General features: G+C 43.0%; 2 protein-coding genes across 2 annotated transcripts; one reads left to right on the top strand and one right to left on the bottom strand.

The window, feature by feature from the left end:
• Window positions 1-54: 54 nt before the first annotated feature.
• On the bottom strand, window positions 55-4,415 carry LOC121191441 (cartilage associated protein). Its single transcript, XM_041052580.1, has 7 exons — window positions 3,866-4,415; window positions 2,759-2,908; window positions 2,080-2,251; window positions 1,775-1,903; window positions 1,499-1,644; window positions 719-802; window positions 55-148 (listed from the first exon to the last, which is right to left on the bottom strand). The coding sequence occupies exons 1-7, from the start codon at window positions 4,325-4,327 to the stop codon at window positions 101-103; spliced, it is 1,191 nt and encodes a 396-aa protein (XP_040908514.1). The 5' UTR covers window positions 4,328-4,415; the 3' UTR covers window positions 55-100.
• Window positions 4,416-5,334: 919 nt separating this feature from the next.
• On the top strand, window positions 5,335-14,029 carry fkbp9 (FKBP prolyl isomerase 9). The gene is made up of 10 exons (XM_041054138.1): window positions 5,335-5,649; window positions 6,729-6,874; window positions 8,120-8,309; window positions 8,397-8,542; window positions 8,714-8,903; window positions 11,167-11,312; window positions 11,435-11,624; window positions 12,245-12,390; window positions 12,589-12,752; window positions 12,851-14,029. The coding sequence occupies exons 1-10, from the start codon at window positions 5,447-5,449 to the stop codon at window positions 13,028-13,030; spliced, it is 1,701 nt and encodes a 566-aa protein (XP_040910072.1). The 5' UTR covers window positions 5,335-5,446; the 3' UTR covers window positions 13,031-14,029.
• The last annotated feature ends 1,035 nt before the right edge of the window (window positions 14,030-15,064 follow it).

Raw genomic sequence — 15,064 nt, 5'->3', positions numbered from 1 at the left:
AATCAAGAGTCTCTAACAAAACCCAATAAATACAAACTGGTGCTGTTTTTCTTGTTTGTGTTTGTTTTTCAGTGTTTCTCAGCAGAGTTTCCAGCGTGGGCTATTCATCCTCATCCAGGAACTCATCTATAAACTCCACCACCTCCCCCTGTGGACGCAGACACAAAAAAGAATCAGCCAGAGACAACTCAGGACGGTCTGTTTTGTTTCAAAGTGACATTTTGCGCTGAGTGAATTAGCATAAATTCTCCCACTAGCAGTTCTAACTGTGATTTCTCATACCTGGCATTACTAAAGAGATTACAGTCAAGAAGTGAATGGTATTTGCCACATACAGCATGTAATCCTGGCTTATGCTAGGTTGCCCTGATGGTCACAGTCCTTGTGCTGCATTATAACAACTTAAAGAACTACAGTGTCATGCTGCCACCCCGTGGCCATCTGTGATTTTGCAGCCCAATAAAGACAGGGCCCACATTGTACTGCAGGGTATCATGTGACCAGACGGAAGAATCCAGGGTTTTTCCATAAGTTACACAAGGACGGAGCCAATGAGAGCTGCAAACAACCTAATCCAAACTCTAAGTGATTTCATGGTCTATTTTTAAGTGTAGATTGTACCTTATGCTCCCTTCCCCTTGCACAAAGACAGCCTCCTGGTTGGAGACATCCTGTGATGCACTGATCAACAAAAATATGTAAACACAGGTACACACACCTCATCGTCGCTTATCAGATTCTGTCTGGAGAACTCCAGCATCTGTAGCTGCATGGTGGTCTGATTGTAGTACCGCACTGCCTCCTGTAGCAAACACACAGACACACAACAAGTAAAAAATAATGTGTGTTACAGTAAACCAAAGACACAAAAAGAGGGCAGAGGCCACACGCTTAATCAATGTACTGAGTCCAGAGAATATTACAGGTAATAGGATCTGGGAAATATGCTCACATGCTTATTTGTTTTATTGCTTGAATTCAGAGTCAATGATTGAAACCAATCTCGACTCTGCCATATCTTAATAACCAGAGAGTGTTAGCAGCCTTCTCGCAAAGCTAATTCATTAAGACTATATGTTTTTTTTTTTACATCTCAATCTAAGTGTAAAAGCCACAAGTTGGGTGTCTGACTATTTCTACGGTGGGAGCCTTGTCAACACAAAGAGGTTGCTAGGAAACCAGCAAAAACTTCTTTCATTCACTCTGCTGTCAGACTGTACAACTCAATTGTTTAGTTGTACTTAGTTGGTCTGGCCTAACTTTTCATCTGTCTATGGCAGGATATATTATATCTTATAGTATATATTATATTTTTTCTTTCTCACAGTATCCTACTCATCACTCCTCCATCACTGTGTAAACTTGTATATAGACAGTTTTTACTGTTTTATATCTTTAATTTAACTTTTTTTAGACTGTAAATATTGTTTTAAATTTTTCACAAAGGGGACAGCTTCAGTGTGAGTGTATAAGACGTGTAATTATTAATATGTCTCACTGATCTGGGGAGGAAGTCCTCCTCTGTCAGCCCCCATTGGCTTTTGTGATACTTGTAATAGGCCACGTTGTTCTTCATAACTTCATCACTGGGGTCAAACAGCATGTAGCTGGCTGCACACGGTACTGCATTCTTCAGGTCATTCACTGAAAACACAACAATCATCACTTAATCCAGGGGTTTTTCTTAGTAAAAGTCAGACGTAAACACAGTTGACCTCAGAAACCCCAAAGAAAAATGGTGCTCTAGTCAAGTGTGTCAGGAAATGCGTCTTACATTTGTAATAGGCAAACTGCAGGTAGTGGTACATGGTGGCCACAAACTTCTCAACAACGAATCCCCCTACAACAGGTGTCAGGTCACTTTCACACTCCACTTTCCTCTGAAGGACCTCTATGTAGTGATCTGGAGGGAAAAGAAATCAGAAGGGGACTCTTGAATTTTCAGAAGGATGAGAAATAACATTCAAAAAATGTGATGAAACGGAACAACAACACAAAACATGCATAAAGGGTTCAATAAATGACAGCAAGAGGCTAGAAGGGGCTATTCATCCAGGGAAAACTAAATGTAGTACTAACCAGCTATGGAGGGATAGAAGTCTTTAAAGTCTTTGACGTCCCTTGGGCCCTCAGACGCAGCCAGACACTCGTCATAGACCTTGAAGAAGTCCCTCAGAGCCAGCTCCATGTCTGACACTGAGGTACGGAAGTTTTCCCCATTATAAGCCCTCACTGCACGCACAAACAATGTCTGAAATAACACAGGGACCAGAAAAAACACCAGAATATAACAATCAGTGTTTCTCTCAAAGGTAATTTGGGGTACGATTGCATTACGGAAACAATCCACATTCACTTTCTTATCAAAGTCTATGATAATATAACATTTTTTTCTGTAAAAGAAAGAAGGTGGAGATGAAACCTCCATAATCTCCACCTCCTTATTTTTGCTTGGACCTCAGAATCCCTGTCAGGGACCCCTGAAGTTCCACAAACCAATCTTGGGAAGCCTTGGCGAGTGTGAGTGAATCTTCCCATGATGCCCAGCTTGGCCAGCCAACCACAAGCAGCTACCACATTAGCACACCCATAGAGCCAATTATAGGATGGTTTTGTGTGTGTGTGCACTTACAAAGACATGTGAGCATGGGTGTGTTCTCTTGGTAGCACGCAGTCTTCTCACTGTTTGCTTCTCACCATGTCTTTGGGATGAAAAACTATAGAGAATCTGATTGTGTGTGTGTGTGTGTGTGTGTACCTCATAGGATTTGGTCTCCAGGTCTTTGAGGTGTTCCTCAGCCCCGGGCAGACTCTTGTAGTATGCCATATTCCTCTGCATCATCTCATCATCTGGGTGTTTCAGCAGGAAGGTGTGTGCAGCAGACACGGCCTTGGCCAGGTTGTCAGACTGAGATAAACAGACACTGTCAACAGCTATTTTCTTTTTGTTGTGCTCATTAACAAAGAAAACAATACAAACTCAGCATTGACACTACGTTATGCTACGCAAAATACTGAATTCTTACCAAGGACTTGATAACCGATTAATCACTGTTGAATAATTGCAGAGGAACTCTGAATTGATGACTATGTGATTAAATGATTAGTAATCAATGTAATTACTGGCCTATGTGAAGAACCACACTGTTTTAGAACCATTACCTTAGGAGACTAGTTAATCCCCCCAGTGCTACACATAGATGGTTGGCAGACTGAAGGAAAAATTAAAGATATTTCCTCTTTGGTGTTTTGATGCTGTTGGTGGAGAGTTCTGTCTAACATGTCAGTCCACATTCTCCCACAGGTGTCAGACTGGGTTGAGATCTGACAACTGTGACGGCCACATCATATGATTTATAAATTATTCATACAAATCAACCCCCTCCTGTCTTACAGATGGGGTCAGGATAAGTTCACATTTTTTAAACAATACTGGAGTGCATATATAAACTGAAAAGATTATTGGCTACTGGAATCATTCCTCATGCTCATGCATCTTCTCAGCACCTAATTTCCTCAGTGTAATTACTTCTTAAGAGGAAGAGCATATAAACACAAGCAAACGCCGATAAAAGTTCAGGACCTCCTCTTTTGCAGAGCACCAGAACAGAGCCCCCCCACCCCACCCCGAGGACCCGTGGCACGTAGGAAACGTCAGGAAAAATCACTGTCAGCAACGTTAAGATAGTTTGCACTGAAATCCACAATGAAAACTGTGTCAACCATCACAACATATCGATAATCATCATAAGGTAAACAAAGATGTAAAACAATACGAGTCCCATCGGTTTGACTTTGATGGATGTGGGTATTTTGGAGCAGGACCCTCCTGAACTGACCCCACACAACTCAAATGTCCACTTACCTTGAAGTAGGCATACTGCAGATACCTGTACGGCTCTCTCCTCTCAAATTCATCTATGGTGTCCCGGCTGGGCATGGTCTGTCTGAAAGCGGGCAGCCCCTGCTTGCAACGCTTCAAGCACTGCGCCCTCTTCATAACGTTACCAAACGCCCGCAGCTCTGGAAACTCCGCAAACTTCTGCTCGTCGTCCAGCTTCACCGAGCTGCAGTTAAGGTTGCAGAAGGCCTCGCTGTCCCGCAGCAGCCGGTACAGCCTCAGAGACACCTCCATGTACTCCACCGTCTCCTGCCACTTCTCCCCGGTGTACTGGTCCAGTGCGTATTTGTAAGCGGACTCCAGAGGCATCAGTTCATGCCTGGGGAAACTCCTGAAGCTGTATTTTTCATACTGAGAGCTCACTACAGAGATGGAAAAGGCGATTAATAGCACAGAAAAGAGTTTGGAAGAAGTGGAGGGTGCCATTTTTAAGTTTGGTAAATGGTGGATAGGGGCCTGGAGTGGGATGATCCCGGATGGTCCGTGTGTGGGTCTCAAGGACCGCCTCAAGTTCCACCACGTATCCGGACAAAGCCTCCCCTCCCCCGGGCGCAGGGTAAGGGCTGCTGGAGCAGCTCCTCCCACTAAATCACACAAGTAAATCACTGCTGTTGCTCTGCCCATATACAGTGCAAGTAGAAACCTGACAGAGAACAGACTCTTTTTTTTTTTTTTAAATAACACAACATCACAACTGCAGGAGACATTTCTACACTTTTTGGTCGGAGGGCGAGGTCGTTTTGCTTTGGTCTGATTTTAGGACCAACCACTTTATTATTCCACAAAACACTTCTCTTTAGAGTTCAAACCTGTTTCCTCTCAGTCACCAATTAAACCCCCGGTGAGAGTGGATTGTCCCTCCTCCTCCCACTGCCACGTAGAAACATTCCTGTTTGGCCTAACCCCCCCCTCCCTCTGAGGGCCTAAATCCCACCAGCACAACAGGATCCATGTTCACCATCACATAAGTGCAAACTTTCTGCTCATGGTTAAAGTCTGACTGCAAATCAGAGGCGTAACCAGATGTGCGCATTGTTCTTATTTGAACTGATCCAAAGGGGGATGTGTCTGTAGCTGTGTGGAGACCCCTGCGTTACCACGTTGACACATCTCAGGGGCTGCACTGCGCAAGAGCAATACGTGGTGCCCAAACTATCCCATTCAATCCCAAAGTGCGTCAAGTCAGCCAGAAAGACAGGAAGTTTTTCAAAATAAGAGCACCGTTGACCATCACAGCTTTGTTGTATTTGTTTGTGTCTCAAACAGAAACCGGCTCATATATTTTCGGACTTGTTTAATTGCGTTTAATTGCGATAGCATGACATTTAGATCACCAGGACGAGGTTTTAATCGTTCACGTTTAACCGGATGTTGTGCATTTTTATCTGGCTTGACACGTGATCATTCCTGAGCTGGGACCCGGGGCAGGACTTCTATCCAAGTCGGAGTAGAGGAAACTATATTACCGGGAGAACAGGGAGGCCATACACACACAGGCCGAGTCCGCAGTTATCTCCATCGTTTAGTCTTTAGCCCGCAGTGAAAATGATCCAGTGCGTGCAGGAGATGTTGTGTCTGTCGGTTCTGGTCGCGTTCGTCGCCTGCAACGCTCCTCCGGTACCGTTAGACGACATCCTCATTGAGAAAACTTTCGTGCCAGAGCAGTGCGTGCGCGCAGTCAAAGTAGGTGACTACGTAAGGTATCACTACAATGGCATGTTTCCGGATGGCAAGAAGTTCGACTCGAGGTGAGTATCACGCAAAAGAATCACTTTTATTCTCAGCTTGTTGACACCGTGCAGAGCTGCAGAGCGAGCAGCGTGCGCGATGCGTAAAAGTGCGCGTTTAGTGGTTCGTCCCTGTGAGCCACGCAGGCAAAGGGGCTGACTGAGCTCTGGGTATATATATATGCTAAATCCAAGAGCGCAGAAACCTTTTCATATCAACGACCCCAACAGAGATTGGGATTGAGATGTTGATGAGTATTAGATCAGACATTGTAGATTACAGTCCTTGTCCTTTCGATGGAGCGCACTATCATCACTACTGAGGGGGGGGGGGGGGGGTCTCTGAACTCCACTGACCACTGATTTAGTCATCAGTAGTGCACCTGGAAGGCTGAATTACCAACTGGGCTAAAGTGGGCAGCTGACCCTGGCTGCTAGACCTCCAAAGGCCCAAGAAGCCCCCAAATCCATTGCATGTCCACTGTTTCCAAAATTGTTAAAGAATTCAAAATATTTAAGTATAAAATCAACTAAGGCGGACCCTGCAGTATTTTATATACATAATTTTATGTCCCTGTCTTGAAGAGGAGCCTGTGCTCATGTTGTAAATAAAAATAATAATAATAATCATCAAATCAAATCAAATATTTTGCATAGGGCCTTGCGTGTACCTGTATGACCTCACATCAACAGCTTTACAGGCACAAAATGACAGTGTTGGAGATAAAGCATCATATGAACAAAGCAGTCTTAAGAGATTTTGGTGAATTCACTCAAGTCATTTTGACCCATGGCTGAATTTTTGCAATGTTACTTTTTTTTGTTTTTTTTTGTTTTTGCCTAAGTAAAATTTTATTTGAATAAATGACATAAAAGATTTAATTGTTGCTCCCAAACTGTTAATCTCATGCAGATGTGAATATCTGCACATGTGCTGAATCAATCCCACATAAAACAAATGGAAAATGGGTCACTGCTAACAACCTTTAGCAGGTCCCATTGCTAACTGATATTTGTAGCTGAAGCAAGGAAATGAATGAGTGCACTGTCAGTCATTCATGTCCTGGTATACAAATCAGTGATGTGCTGATGTGTTTCAGTTACGACCGCGGCAGCACCTACAACGTGTTTGTTGGTAAGAAGCAGCTGATCGCTGGGATGGACAAAGCTCTGGTGGGGATGTGTGTCAACGAGAGAAGACTGGTCAAGATCCCCCCTCACCTCGCCTATGGAAAGCAGGGATACGGTGCGTATGTTCGAGTGTGCATTAAGCATCTCTATGCCCCATCATGCCACTGTCTGATTGTTTGGAATCAGACTGAAACATGTTCTGTACTCCGTGGACGAGCTGGCGTTTATCCCTGTAAGGAGTCATTATAAACACACAGATGAGTGAGCACACAGCTGGCACTGCTCGCCATAACAATGAGAGAATTTGGTCAGAGGCTGGCAGAATTCGTAGGGACAGAAATTACAGTCTTCGAAGAAAGCACTGTTCTTGAGTCGTGTATTAGAGTTAGCTGGAGCAGAGAGGAAGTGGGCTGCACCCAAATGTCCATGCTGAATGATGTCAGAGAGGGGACAGCGCAGAGCAGGAAGCAAGTCCAGAGCAAGCTGCTCTGGATCAAGATTTCCAGCTGTTAGTGAATGAACCGTGTGTGTGTGTGTGTGTGTGTGTGTGTGTGTGTGTGTGTGTGTGTGTGTGTGTGTGTGTGTGTGTGCGCGGATGAAATATTTAGATAATTGGTGAGGGGGGCATGTGTGGACAGGTAAGAGCTGAGGCTGTGTCCTCTGCTACCTTTGACGGAACATGAGACAGAAAGGAAAAACAGAGAGATGAGATTTTGGAGGAGGTTGAAAGAGATTTAAACCGGAAGCAGACCTGCCAGCTCATCTGTAGAAACGATTTAATGGCTGCCACCCACACAGCTCTCACCCCCACTCCTCCACCTCCTACTCCCACTCCTATCTCCTTAGTTTTACCTTCCACTCCTTATTCATATCTCCTGTTCACTGTGCTATAAGAGAGGAATTATACAGTGAGAGATAAATGTTTTATATATACATTTTATACTCGCAAACAATGTAAAGTGGCGTCAGCAAACTGTGGACAGCCTGCTCACACACACACACTGCTGGTTGAGCTGTTGCACTCACCAAAATAAATGCAGGTGAGTCAGTGCAGCTTTAAAGTGATTAGTCATTGCTGTTCGGTTGAAGCTACGCTCTTGTTTTGTCTATAAAATACCAGAAAGTAATGAAACATGAGCTTTATCATTTCCCAGTAATTACAATAGCTTGTGACCCATGTTTTGAACAGCTGGAACGAGGAAATATTTGGGCATTTCATGTCTGTATAAAAAAAAATCATCACTGATAGCTCAGTGTAATGATTTATCTTGATGCAGACTTTGGCCCAGCTGTGAGAGTGATCAGAAAATTCAGCTTCCTGTTTTAAAGAGTGAATGACTCGTTTCTCTCTCCTCTCCAGGTGACATCATCCCTCCTGACTCCATCCTTCATTTTGACGTCCTGCTGCTGGACGTGTGGAACCCAGAGGACGGCGTCCAGGTCAACACCTACCACACACCCTCGACCTGCTCCAGGAAGGTGGAAGTGTCTGACTACGTCCGCTACCACTACAATGGCACGCTGCTGGATGGAACGCTCTTCGATTCCAGGTTTGTTCTGTGTAACTGTTCGGTCACATAAAAAATACACCCACACACACAAAATATGTAACCTCTCTCTTCCATCCATCCATGTAGTCACACCCGTATGCGCACGTATGACACCTACGTCGGGATTGGCTGGCTGATCGCTGGTATGGATCAGGGGCTTCTGGGGATGTGTGTTGGAGAGAGACGCATCATCACTATGCCTCCGTCACTTGGATATGGAGAGAACGGAGATGGTGAGTGTTAACAATTTCTCTGTTATCATTTGTTTCGTCCGATGAGCAACACAGCATATGATCCACGACACATGAGCCTCGCTACTGGTCCTGAGGACTGAATTCTATAGTGTCAGTCCCCATGCTTACCTCTCTTTTTGTCTTCAACCTCTATCCTTCTTCTCTCTCCAGGCAGCGACATTCCAGGACAGGCATCTCTGGTGTTTGATGTCATACTCCTAGACCTCCACAACCCCAGAGACGGGATCACTGTGTCCAATCAGAAGATTCCTGAGTCCTGCATGAGGAAGACCATCGCCGGCGACTTTGTACGCTACCACTACAACGGCAGCCTCCTCGATGGAACATTTTTTGATTCCAGGTGTGTGTCCATGTTTAATAGTTCTCTTATTCATTTCACAGTTGTAAATCTATGGGTTACAAGCAGAAATGTTTAGCTTTCACCTGTTTGATGTCTGCTGTTCTCTAAGTAGCCTCAGGGAGGCAGCATCTCTCTGTGTGCTGAAGACGCATTGAGAAGTGAATCAAAACTTAAAAACTACTCTTTGAAATTTTATCCCAGCATTAATTTCAATGAGTAGTTTTATAACTTTTATTTCTTTTTGTGCTGCAGAGGATTAGATCATGTGTGGTAACTTTTTGGGACTGACTGGTCAACTGCCCTGAAAGTCTAAAAAAGCCTAAAACTAAACTATAGAAAAAAAGCTCTTTGAACGTATTAAGACATAATACAAGTCTCACTTCCTTATCATGTACACTACTGGCCAAAAGTTTTAGGACATCTCTATTTTTCAGCTGTTAAAAAAGTGCTTAAAGGTGTTTAAAAAAGGAATCACGGAATCTCCTTAAACTAAACTTGTAAATTTAAATTGTAAATGTACATTTTTTGACTCATCCAGCAGCCAAACACACTCACACTCACGTCTTTGTGCAACAAAGTTCTTTGAACAATGGAAATCAAATATTCCTCAGAGAGTTTGTCAGGAGTTTATTATAAGACCTGAGTCGGTCTACGGAGGAAGCACATTTCTTTTTCCACCATTATCTCTATTGGTTCTTTTTCCACGGTGCCTCCCTCTTCCTCTTATTGACTATGTTTAGTCCAAAACATATCAGTGGAGTATGCCCCTGCATTTTTGCCTGTCCAGCTAGTGGCAGTGTAGCAGGTACCCTTTATCCCTCATTCCCCAGTCTGTACTTGCTTATTTATATTTGACAAGTTAATGGCTCTGTTTATCTCATAATGTTCCCTTTAGAGGTCAGGCTGTGGTATTCCCAATAACCAATAATAAGTTGAGATTATGTAAGGTTATGGTGTAAATATAATTTTGTGGTTCATGCAGAGGTTATATGAGGACACAAAGCAAATTCTCATACATGTAAGTTCCTGTATATAGGTTTGACACCTCCATGGGGTTTAACTCTGGAGACTGTGCTGGTCTTCATCATGTGAAGCCATCGTCTGGTTCTTTCCTTCTAATTCTTTGGGTCATTATCTTGCAGTAGGATGAAGGATTATCTTTGTGCTGCTTAAGGTTTTTCACTGGACTTCAAATGATTAAGTTTCAATTAAAAACTGGAAAAATGTGGGGTGTTCTAAAACATTCATTCATTCATCTATTTCATTCTGTTCAGTATGCTAGCTATGGAATGAATACACTACAGAATGGACTCTACAATACAATAAATCAGGTTGAGGAGTCTGGAACATACAGAAACTTTCCAGTACATGTGGAAACAAATACCACAAAAGTGCTGAAAACGTGTAGTTCACTTTTTGATGAAAAGGAAACTTTGCATCTGGTTTGATAATTTACATATCATGATATTTTCCACTGTTGCTGAGCTCTCTGTTCCTTTCTAGCCACAACAGCCTTGTAACATTTCCTTTGCACATTTAGTACAGATGTCAAGGACCCTCATGTTTCACACTGTGATGCGACAGTTTTTCACAGAAAGCAATTGTATTGTCTTCCTGCCACATACGTTTTTTTTTTTATCATCACATATATTATTGCTGGCAATCTGAAGTTCTTGGTATTCTTTAATGTCACCCGAGTGCATGTTTGTGTAAACAGAAACCACAAACACATCCTTCGAGACAAGTCGTTGGTTGCAACTCAAGCACAGTGGGTTTTTTTTTTTGTGGGTAAGATTTTCTCTGAACTCGGTTTTCATAACAGACTTATCTTGTATGCAGTCGTCAGTAGGTGATTTGAGATGGGAGGCCAACCCTCGTGTTAGCAAAAAGACACAGATAGACAGGTAAAGGTAGACAGGGAAGATAACCAGATTAAAATGGAACTGTAGAATTAATGTTGTGGCTAAAGCATCCTGCAATGACATACATTGGGAGGTGTATATGGTTGGTTGTGTGGGAGCAGTGAGGTTCTGCCATATGGCCTCCCCCCTCCGGTTAAGACCTAACAAATCAAGTTTGGGTGGGTCAGGTGTTATTCATTTCTGCTCTTCTGCACGCTGCCTAAAACCTCTTTACATGTGATTAAGTGACAACTCACTAACTGTGAGAAACAAAACACTGTATCTTCAGACTGACTGTGTTGTTATTTTCTTCTCCTTGGGGCAGTATGATAATGCTTTTGTTAATATTTTCTGTTCCATAGCTACTCTCGCAATCGTACCTATGACACCTATGTGGGTCGAGGCTACGTTATTGCCGGCATGGACGAGGGTCTGATTGGAGTCTGTGTCGGAGAGAGGCGCACCATCACCATCCCCCCACATCTTGCCTATGGAGAAGAGGGCACAGGTGTGTGCGCAATGCTTGGATATACTTATATGTATCAGAATTTTTTTTCCAGTTTAAACTCTTTTATCTACAGCTTTTAATGTTGGATTCTTTCTTTATTTTTCTTACCATGTTTCTCTCAGGCACTAAGATCCCTGGCTCAGCTGTGCTGGTGTTTGACGTTCACATCATCGACTTCCACAACCCGTCAGACAACACAGAGGTCATGGTCACTTACAAGCCAGAAGAGTGTGATAAGCAAACAAAGAAGGGGGACTTTATCAAATATCACTACAATGCCTCTCTGATGGACGGCACATCCATCGACTCCACGTGAGTAAACCTCTGTGAGACACTTTGGGGCCTCCTGTTTGTAGCAGCACCAGCAAAATCAATCAGAATCAGTTTCTCGCAGCTGTGTGCTGACACTTTCAGGTCAACACACCCCTTCATCATTTCAAATTATCATCTTGACTGCAAGAAAGCATCAAAACCTTTCATCCAGATTCACACACAGTAAAATGTCACGTTGACCCTTCGTGCAACATATGATTCTGGATTGAGTACAATGATCTCCTAGTCCAGCTGTCAGCGCGGTACTGTTTGATGTATGATCGCCCACTCTAAGGGTCAGCATGACACTGCAATTTCCTGCCTGTATTTTTAATTCACTTGTTAATGAACTGTACACGAACTGTCCTTATCTAGCGTTATGTCTTACCTTGAACGCCCACGATGGGCCTCTGGAAAATTCCCCAGAATCCATGAAGTCATGTAACTGCTTGATCACTGGGTATAACCTTGGTTTCTTTGTCTTGTGCACATATAAAAATGCTGATGAGGATGCACTCCTCGCTGGTTCCTTCAAGATTGCTTTGTCACTCTGTTGGTTTCTGGTCCTCAAGAAAGGTACAGTTATTCTGTATGTTTCACTTGGACTCTACCTGTTTCAGGTATAATTATGGAAAGACATACAACATTGTCCTGGGAGCCAACCAGGTAGTCCCAGGGATGGAGGACGGACTGATGGACATGTGTGTGGGAGAGAAGAGGCACATTGTCATTCCCCCTCACCTGGGTTATGGGGAGAGGGGAGTCGGTAAGTCTCTCTCACACACACACAGTAGATGATACACAACAAATGAGCCCCAGTACTGGTCCTGAAGACTACAGTGTTACTGCTTGCTCTTTTCTATCATTCCTCCTTTGGTAGGGGTCTCTGCAGCTGATGGTGGGAATTCACCTTTCAGCCAGTATCTGATGCCCTGTGTATGTGTCTGTGTGTGTGTGTGTGCAGCTGATGAGGTCCCAGGGAGCGCTGTGCTGCTGTTTGACATCGAGCTGATAGAGATGGAGGAAGGACTTCCCGAAGGCTACATGTTCATCTGGAACGAGGATGTGTCATCTGACCTCTTCGCCGAGATGGACAAAGACAAAGACGAGCAAGTGGTGCCCTCTGAGGTTTGTGATAACCTGCTGTTATTGGAATATTTTTAACACCTAAACTTTGCCTGTTCATCCATGACTCACCCTCTTCGACTTCTCCCTTGTCTCCGTAGTTTACTGACTACATCATGCAGCAGGTGAACGAGGGTAAGGGGCGCCTGGCTCCCGGCTTCGATCCCTATCGCATCATTGACAACATGTTCTCCAACCAGGACCGCAACGGAGACGGAAAAATCACAGAGGCGGAGTTCAAACTTAAAGCAGACGAAGCCGCTGCCCACGATGAGCTATGACGGGACTGAGGTCAAAGCTCAGATCAGGGTGAAGGGTGAAGGGTCAGATGGTCGGGGAAATGTGGGTGGTACAGTAGAAAAAGATGGGGTGGTATGTGTAAAGTAAGCAAGTGTGGAGTGGGAAACATGCTGAAAGAGATTTTGTGTTTTTATTTTGAGGTGTGAGATGATGGTAAAAGGATGTCTTGTCCTTTAAGAGCCAAATGAGTCTGAGAGGAAAGAAAGATTTTTTATTTTGATTATAAGTTGGAAAGAAAACATCTAATATGAGGACTATGATGACAGTGAATGACATTTTTTTTACCTCTTCTTCCGTGCATCAAGTTCTTTATGTTTAGTTTTATGTGTTTTTTTTATTTTATTTTGAAGGGTATAAAAGCACTCCTGTGTATGAGAACAAACCAAGGCCTCACTCCATGATCTCTTCATTCAACACTCTTCCCTGACTTTTATTGTTGTTAACATTTTGTGGTTGTGTGTGAAACTTTATTTTCTTCTCACTGGGTACCAGTGTTTCTCTAAAATATCAATGAGCCGGTCATCACTCACTGTAATATACTGTGATGGAGGGAAGTTAGATTTGTTTCTGAGAGTTACCACTCATTTATGGGTGAAAATACGTGATCACTTTAAGTGAGAGCTTTAAATTAGAATAACATTATATTTACATACAAATGTCAGGGTGCCTTCTGCTGTTATCCATATAAGGCATCAAAAAGTTCCAAAAAATCCTAAAAAGCTGCTGTCACCAGCAGTTGTTTCCAGTTTTTCAGAACACTTTTGGTCACCTGGTTGCTCCATCTCTTGTTTTTCCTCTTCATCCAGATATTAAATCACATTTTAGGACTTTGTGTGTTGGTGTGTGAGTGAGTGAGAGAGGATAAAAGTGTGTGAATGTAGTTTTTGTTTTTACTTTTTTATTCAGGAAAACACATGAGGCTTGAGGATCAGTGTCAGCACAAACTTTAATTTGATTAAATGTCCTGACCTAAAGAAATGCTTGGATTGTGTTGCTCCTTTTGTGTTGTGTTGCTCCTTTTGTCCTTGATTTAGACACTTTTTAGAAAAACCTTACTTTTATTGCATTAACTTTAAAGACTACTCCACCTATATGTGATGTAATAATGAGATTTACAAATCCGCTTTAAAACTCTTTGGAACTGACTTTGTAATATATACTGGAACATGAGATAAGCTGAAAATGAAAACATGATGAGGACAGTGAGGGTCTCAATCAGTGTTCTTAGCAGAGACAGCCAACCAGGCACTAGTTACAGTAGTGAGGTCTACACTTCACGTCTGCTGGCACTCCTCTGGCCCCGGCCAGTGTGAAAGTAAAATTACAGTGGATAATTTGTTTATTATTTACTCTCTTACTCTTTAAAACACTGATAGTTGAGGAAAAATAGGTATATTGCATACAAAGAGACATTCCTTAAACAAAAGACCAAGGGTTTGTTATAGTGTCTTTTGAGACAAAGCCAAGGGCCACTTGGCCACTTACACCAAAAACAACAAAATATAAACCAAGGGGATATAAGCCATTAACTGTCTCCCTAGGTCCAATCACTCTTACCAGGGAAAAGAAGCCTCGGCGCACAACAGTTGAACTGCATTAGCAATCATGTTTTCTTTTTCCCCGGTGACTCACATTTCAACACACCCCAGCAGAGACGTTAAACACAGGCACACAGTTAATACTAAGAAATGCCAAAACAAAGACCCGCCCAGAGACATGAAAACCACAAAGACTTCTCTCTCAGTTGGGTGAAGTCCAGTAAAATGCAGGCGTATGTGGTACCTGAGGGGCCAGGCGATGGGATAAGAATATAATAGAGACATGAAATAAATTCAGTAACAGTTACTCACCACAAGCACCTTGAGAGAGTGTTTCCAGTTAAAATGAGGATGAAAACGGCTTTAGATTCAATAATAACATCTGTATATGATACACACACACACACACATATCAATGTGTGTGTGTGTGTCTGTGTATATAATACACACACATTGCAGGGCAGGAAAATTCCTCCA

Source organism: Toxotes jaculatrix, chromosome 13 (assembly GCF_017976425.1).
Source record: "Toxotes jaculatrix isolate fToxJac2 chromosome 13, fToxJac2.pri, whole genome shotgun sequence".
In the NCBI taxonomy this organism is placed as follows: Eukaryota; Metazoa; Chordata; class Actinopteri; family Toxotidae; genus Toxotes; species Toxotes jaculatrix.
This window is presented reverse-complemented; position numbering and strand designations above follow the sequence as displayed.